This window comes from Acomys russatus, chromosome 5 (assembly GCF_903995435.1).
Source record: "Acomys russatus chromosome 5, mAcoRus1.1, whole genome shotgun sequence".
Classification (NCBI taxonomy): Eukaryota; Metazoa; Chordata; class Mammalia; order Rodentia; family Muridae; genus Acomys; species Acomys russatus.
In genome coordinates this window covers 11,499,328-11,507,061 of record NC_067141.1, presented here as the reverse complement: position 1 = coordinate 11,507,061, position 7,734 = coordinate 11,499,328, and the positions used below count along the sequence as shown (strand labels likewise).

Here is a 7,734-nt window from a genome sequence, read left to right as displayed (position 1 = left end):
AACACTTGCAACTTTGCCACAAAACAACACTTGCTCAAACCATTCTATTGCTCAACACCAGGCTCCTTAGAAAGGTGCTTCTGTTGATGATATCCCCACAGTTAAATGCATACTCAGTTTGCTTTTCAAGATATAAATATTGCACAGGTTGCAGAACACCAACATTCGGTGTCTCTGACATTAAATGCTATCTTATTAAACATATCAAACTATGCTATGGAGATTAATTTATTCAAACATTTAAAGCCAATCGTGTAAGACTTTGAGATGAGAAGACACAGGCACTTGAATACAGGTTATTAGTGATGCAGGTAGTGGCCACAACAACTTCATGACTAAGGGCAGTTATGACTTCACACAGGGACTGAGTCCTTTCACTGACCCAAGTTCAGAAATAAGACCTATTTACAAAACTTTGATTTAAAAGAAAATCAGATCTTCCCAAAATTTATAACCAAATAATTTTTATTGAAATAAAATACTGGTAGGCACAAGTCCTAAGCTCTTTAAAATGAGTGTCTCAGGCTGCATGTTGGTGACATAGCCTATAATTTGGGAGGGTACCAGAGGCAGGAAAATCACCCTAAGTTCAAGGGAACCCTTGTTTACACAGAGCGAGCTCTAGGAAAGTCATGGCTACACAGAGAAAATCTGTCTCAAAAAAAAAAAAAAAAAAAAAAAAAAAAAAAAAGTCCCTTCCCTACAAAAAAAAAAAAACCTTAGCTATAGCTGAGCTCTAATCTGTCACTTTTGCTACCCCTGTTGAACCCCCACCTGTACCAACAGACTAATCTAATCTTCTATGCAAAATTTACCACTCAGCCAAACAGCCAAAATATTAAAAATGGTTAGAATTTCTAAATAGTCCACATTGCAATATAAATTTTGCAGCACCACAGACATCATGAGTTTAGGAATTTTATATCTGGCAATGTCCCATTTGATAATGTTAGCTGATAAGAATGTATAAATATTGAACATTTCATAGGGAGTCATATTAGCATTTTTAAAAAGAAATTTTAATGTTTTAAATTGTTATTTAAAATTTCAAAGTCACTAGTTAAAAAAAAAATCACACACACGTTTATACCAAACATATAAAGCTTCAGACAGTCAATATGGACACATCTTTTTTCTTCCTTTCTTAAAGAAATTATGTTGACTTGGCCACTCCCTAGATTCTTTGCTTGCCAGCTTACAGAGTATGCCCAAGAGGCAGTATAATATATGCACTGAAATCATTCACCCTCTATCATCTTTGGCTAGAAACCTCATGAAAGACACTGCAGGATGAGTGGGGCAGGCAGCCCATGTGCTCCAACCTTACACATCACTGACTGGCAGGCTGGCGTCATCTAAGTCCACTGGCTCACCATCCTCTCCCTGAGGGCCATTTTTACTTTGAGGTCTGAGCAGAGCTTGTGCAGTCACTTTGGAAGCTGGTTCTCTTGCAGAGACAGTCTGGACCTTGAAGTTCCCTGGCTTGACCTTGGCAAGAGAGTCGTAAAATCCTCGCTTCTCCATGGTATAGCTTGAGACCAGAGAGTGGCTGCGAGAGGCTGGGGAATGTGACGTGGCTGCTGCTGCCCCGGCAGGACGGACAGTGTATTTGGATTCTGAAGGACAGCCGGGATGCTCCTGGAAAGAGGAATGGTGGTCATACGCAGCCAATTACCAACAGCAAAGTTAGTCAGACACTCAATGTGAGACTTGATTCTCTGAAAAACAAACAACACACACACACACACACCACACATACACACACGCAAAGCAGAAGCATGAGCCATGCGGCATAAGTGTGCGCGTTCCTTCCCAAAGCAGTGCATTTTAGGGGTGAGTTCACAGCAATGATAGCCAACAACCAATTCCACTAAGAAACTATAATGTCACCAAAGATGAATTTGGCAGCTTATGGCACTCTGAAGGCCTTGCCAACCTAAAATGAGATACGGTGTTCCAACTGCAACTGAATTGTGTTGAAAGAAGACTCCACCAACATTTACTTAAGACTTATGGGGGTTATACCAGGTATTTAAAAAGTTATAATGTAAGACATAAAAATGAAAGGCCACAGACTAATCAACAAAAAATTAAGACTTTTCAGACATGATTTTGTTTAGTAGTCTAATAACTTGTTTTTTGCTTCTATTAATTTCACTGCAACTAATTGCAGCCAATTGAATTCTGTTTGTTTTGGGTAAGTCACACATTCATACGGTTTAAGATGTTAAAAGTAAGAAAGGGCACAACTGAATCACTTTGAAGACTGCTGAAGTAAGATAAGCTGTGAATACTGATGTCATACTTGTAAGAACAAACCTGAAGGCACTGTGGTGTGCTGCGCAGCTCCTAGCATATGCTTATTTATGACACTGGCTGCTTTGAAATCACACCACAATTAGCAAACACTACAGGCTCCCGTTACATGGTAAACTTCACCAAAACTACAAAGCACCATGCAATTCTGGTGACGTAATTTATCCAACATGGACATGTGCAAAAATTTGCCTGGATCAGAACAAAGGTGCATTTCAAGTGTTGTAGTATAAAAAAAAAAAAAATTCAAAATACATAAAACATGGAAATCAAAAGTCTTGCAGCAATTCAGTAAGTTAGTTTCTGAAGCTCTGGAAGCTTCCATTAGTACAGTTGCTTTTGTCTTTTTTTACTATACATATTCAGCCTAATGACTACAGTAAAATAGTTTGCGTTAGTGATGACAACTGCAAAAGGCAGTCTGGTTAACTCAACCTTCTATGATCAGCTGTAAGGAGGAGCGAGTCCAGGCCCTCTACTAAGAAGGCACATTTGCATGAGAGCCCACATACGTGCTGCATTCACCAGCTCTTGATGTATACCTCTGTATACAAGGGTTCGACAGCCTTCTGGCCTGCCGCATCTGGAACACAGTGCAAAGCTAAGATTAGAGTTAACCTATATTGGGAGAGGGAGGAAAAGAGAGAATTCGGCTGACAGTCACAGCTGGACAGTCCAATTTGCCCCCACCACAAAGCACAGAACACAAACACCTTTCTCCAACTTTCCCTCTTCCCAACAGACACTGTTTTTGCAGAGAATCTCATACTGGACTATTGAGTCACATAAAATGCAGGCAGTTACGAAACTAACACCCATGAAAGAGATTTCTTAGACATTCCTCAAGGAATACTAGAATAATGATAAATGATTAAGAAATGGGGAAAGTGGGCTACTATCTACTGATCTGTCATTATCACTCCCAGAAAACTAGTAAAAGACAGTACTACTACCAGGAAAAATACTCAAAGTACAAGGTACGTAAGTATATATAGAATCTACGTCATAAAGGCTATGGCCCAGCACACCATGACAGTTGGCCACAGTGCTACTTTTTTGTTTGTTTGTTTGTTTTTGGTTTTTGGTTTTTGAAGACAAGGTTTCTTTGTGTAACAGCCTTGGCTGTCCTGAAACTCACTTTGTAGACCAGGCTGGCCTCAAATTCACAGATACCCACCTGCCTCTGCTTCCCAAGTGCTGGGATTAAAGGTGTGCGCCATCATGCCCAGCTCACAGTGCTACTTTTAAGATGTAATTTCTCAAAAGGGTTTGTATTTTGAGAGCAGAGCTGAATGGCCAAAGTATTCCAAACAAAACTATTTCTTAGGATTTTCTTGAACAAGATGAACAAGTGTTTCTCTTGCTATGTCTAAGCAGAGCATTTAGTTGTTCCAATGCTACTATCAAACTATAGCAAAGATAACAAGCTTTTATTATCAACCTGCTAGAAAATTAAAGTAACAACATGAAATGGAAACAAATGAATGGAAACACAAAACTGTACTTAAGGCTCTAGCTTGATCAGTGGTACTGCAACACCACTAAGGAAAAATAATCTTAATTGAAAATTGCCAAGTAAAGGGGGAACTAAGACATCACAAACCCATGTTTTGGTAGAATTGAAAGTGCCTTGAATTGTCAGGCCAATGCCACACCAAGAGTGTCTACACCTAGATCTCCTGACAAGAGCCTAACTGCAAGAACAAAGGACGGAAGGCTCTGTTCTTTAGCTGCCCAGCCTGTGCATTAACACACTGTGCACAGAAAGCTATGTACACGTAACACTACACGGAAGCTCCGAATCAGGGTGCATTATTTTTGCAAGTCCAATTGGCATGAAAGTCAACATGCAAATAATCTCAACAGAGGAAGAAACTGAAGGATTAGGGGAGGGAGAGGAAGAAAACTTCAAAGGGTGCAGGCCCTATGGAGTGTCTCCCCAAGAAGGAGGAAACCTACAGAAGATGCTGATCTGCCAGGTCCCCGCTGTGCTACAATGGCGCCAGAGACTGCTTTAATCCAACTGTGCATCTCTTCAGGGCTATCAGCCTAAGGGAAAAAGGATATGTCAGTCAATTTTCTCTAAAAATCATCTTCTATCTCCATAAATTCTGTACCTTACTAATATAATGTCACCTGCAAACACACGCAAAGGAAATACTTTAAAAAAAGTTTTCAAACCACCTTTCTTTCGTATGTATGTATGTTTGTTTGTTTTTCATGACCAGGGTTTCTTTGTATAGCCCTGGCTGTCCTGGAACTCCTGAGAACTGCCTGCCATCCTCCTGTCTCTACCTCCTGAGTGCTGGAATTAAAGGTGTTACCACCACAGTCAGCTTCAAAACACTTTTTAAAAAGTATGTGTATGTGTGAGTACTTGCTTGTAGAGTGGGGTTCAGTAAACTTATGAATCACTGGTCCAGCTGTCTCCAGTTACAGAGGCCAAAAGAGGGCATTAGAGTCCATTGGAGCTGTTGTTAAAGACAGTTGAGAGCTACCTCACAGGGACACTGGGAACCAAACTTGGGCAAGTGCTCTTGAGCCATCTTGTGTGTGTGATTGGGAAACTGAACCAACACACTCACACAATTAAGGAGAACACTCAGCTACTGGGAGTTTTATTTTAAAATTTGTGTTTTAGTTCTGACAGAGTCACTAAACTGCTCAGGCTGGCCTTCAGTTTCCTCTTTAGCCAGCTTGCTCCTGAACTTCCTGCTTCCGCCTTTTGAGCAGTTGAAGTTCAAGCGTTTGATACCATGTCTGGCTCCAGAGCACTATTTTGAACCTAGGTTTTTCTGAGCAAAGCACTATATGGAGACATTAAGATAACCACTACATGTTTAAATTCAGACGTGACTAAGTGTGGATAATGAGTGCTTTTAGAAATAAGAGGAAGAAACCAAAGAAAGCCCTTAGTTCACTGTCAAATGCTATAGTCTGAACTTGCTACATGTATAATCGCTACTTTAACAGCCACTCTGGCACCTTCTTACATATTAATGTTAGAAATAATTTCTAATAGGACAGTGAATTAAAGAGACACTGGTAGTCAAACTCACTTGATAAAGAGTGGGCAATGTGAATTTAAATATTGTGAGATCAGAGTGTTCAGAGTGATATGGCCACAGCAGGAGGCTGAGAAGGATGCCAATATGTAGCTTCTTACTTCTGTCATGTTAGAACCCTTCTCACTCCTTGAGAAGTACATCTAAAATTAGATTATAGAATCTACAATTTCCAAAAAAGCAAAATAAAAAATGTTTTTGAACCAATAATGTCTTTAAAAAAAAAAAAAAACTTTACTGTGACAAAACAATTGTTCCTAATTATTTCAAAAATTTTAGGCCATGTTTTTTCTATGTACTTTGTATACTGCATGTTGAATTTTGTGGGTTTTAGCAATATCTTATTAACTCTTTGTGAAGTGCACACAATGTATTTTGAACATATTCACCGCCTCCTGTCACTCCTTCCTCTCTACTCTCCTATGCTTTTGAGATTTCTCCCTTCGCCAGCCCTTTTCTCCAACAAGCCCAGCTTGCGCTGCACAGCTCATCTTAGAAGTGGAGCCTGTTCTGTCCTGTGGTCAGCCTGCAGGGGCCACATCACTACAGGACATTAATGCCATCTCCCCTAGCATCTATCAAATGCCAGTAACTTCAAGGAACATTTTTCAAAAGGTAGAACTCAGAACAGACACAGGGCAGAACATATCTTCATTCAATGCTAGCAGGAGCACAATGACCCAAGGCAATGTGACAAAACAGACTGTTCTGATGGTTAAATCTAAATAGAAACATCCCATAGAAATCAGAAATTCAGGCTAAACTGTACACACAGATGCTTTCAGGATCATATTTTCACAGTAAATGTATGAAAACTATACAAATGAATGTTTAGTCACAAAAGGACACAACTTGCAGAGCAGCCAGCCAGCCAGCCATGGAGTGTGATGCAGTTCTGAAATGTTTGCAAAGATAGCTTTTTTTTTTTTTTTTTTTAAGACAGGATCTCAGTATACGGCCCTGCTGCTGGCGTTGGAGTCACAAGTCACCTGTCATGTGCCACCAGACCCAGAAATTTCCAAAGAAGTTTTAATGGCATAGGAAAACTGACATATATGAAAACAAGCAAGATTTTATACATTTAGTATGATGTAAGAACCAGTAAATGGAGCTGGAGAGATAGCTCAGCTGTTAAGAGCACTGGTTGCTCTTCCAGAGTCCTGAGTTCAATTCCCAGCAACCACAGGCTCATAACCATCTATAAGGTGATTTGATGCCCTCTTCTGGCCTGCAGGTGTCCATGGAGGCAAAGCATTGTATACATAATTAAAAAAAAAAACAAAAAAAAAAAACCAGTGAATGAATGTGGAAGTATGTGTATTTTATAAACCATCATTTTTCTGCAAGAAGGAAATGTGTTAATTCTCATAAACAAAAATGTTCTTTTCAATAACTTCATTTATACTTGATACTTCCCTTTTTAGAAAAATTACCAAAAATGGTATTAAAGAAAAACACAAGAAGATAATACATTTGAAGGCACACTGCTAAAATTTAAGACAGCACACCCTTTCTTCCAAATGTGACTTTGATCCATCTCACTAGTTCGTAACAGAACATTCCCATTTCTGAGCATATACTCCACCAACAACCCACTACCTGACATCCTTTAATAAGCTGGTAAATTATATTTGTTAAAGCCAGCAAGCTTTATTTATATTTATTTCACCTCTAAATGTTATTAACTTCTTATAAGAGAATCTATAATCTCCAAGTAAGTCTTACCTGCACATAAAAAGTTCGAGATGTCGTTACAATTTCAAACAGGTTGTCCCGCATCATTATGTCACTGTTGTGAAAAACAATCATGCGGGTGTATGTAAATCAGTTTGACAGTTTCTCTTTCAGTTGTTTACTCAATGCCAAGTATGTGTCAATAAAGTGTTAGAAAGAAAACACTAATTTAACAAAACCCCATGATCATTTCCCAGTTTTGCATTACAACTCACACACACAGCTCATTTAGAAAGGATTCAGACAGCAACTTTAGAGTCCAAGTGTTTACAGTTCATTCAATTCTTCAATTCATCCTGGCACAGCTGATGCAATTCCTTGTTACAACTTCTTCGGCAGCACCTTTGAATACTAAAACTGCCTCAATTTGCTAAATCTCAGAAATTGCTTGTAATAATTTTTCCTTTGCATTAACAAACTACTTCTGAAATGCCAGTTTACAAATGAGTTGTTTCCTAATTTTTAGTTTTCAAATGAAAAATTAAATTACTTTACAGTTTTTTTTTTTTTTTAAAGGCAGCGTATCTCAACCACAGTTAAAAATCCACAGCAAGAGGGGCTGGAGAGATGGCTGAGGTTAAGAACACTGGCTGCTCTTTCAGATGTCCTGAGTTCAATT

At 39.0% G+C, this 7,734-nt stretch overlaps 1 protein-coding gene across 7 annotated transcripts in view; it reads right to left on the bottom strand.

Annotated features, from left to right (window-relative positions):
- Positions 1–665: 665 nt before the first annotated feature.
- The window catches only part of Plekha1 (pleckstrin homology domain containing A1), a 49,992-nt gene continuing 42,923 nt past the window's right edge, over positions 666–7,734 (bottom strand). For 4 of the 7 annotated variants that reach the window (XM_051145430.1, XM_051145431.1, XM_051145432.1 and 1 more), the window contains 3 exons: positions 7,107–7,170; positions 4,276–4,365; positions 666–1,638 (listed from right to left, as the gene is read on the bottom strand). In XM_051145430.1, the coding sequence (XP_051001387.1) occupies positions 1,324–1,638; positions 4,276–4,365; positions 7,107–7,170 (469 nt within the window). In that variant the 3' untranslated portion in view covers positions 666–1,323. Of the gene's footprint in view, positions 1,639–2,751; positions 2,900–4,275; positions 4,366–7,106; positions 7,171–7,734 lie in introns of all 7 variants that reach the window. The other 3 variants (XM_051145433.1, XM_051145434.1, XM_051145435.1) reach the window with 3 other exon arrangements.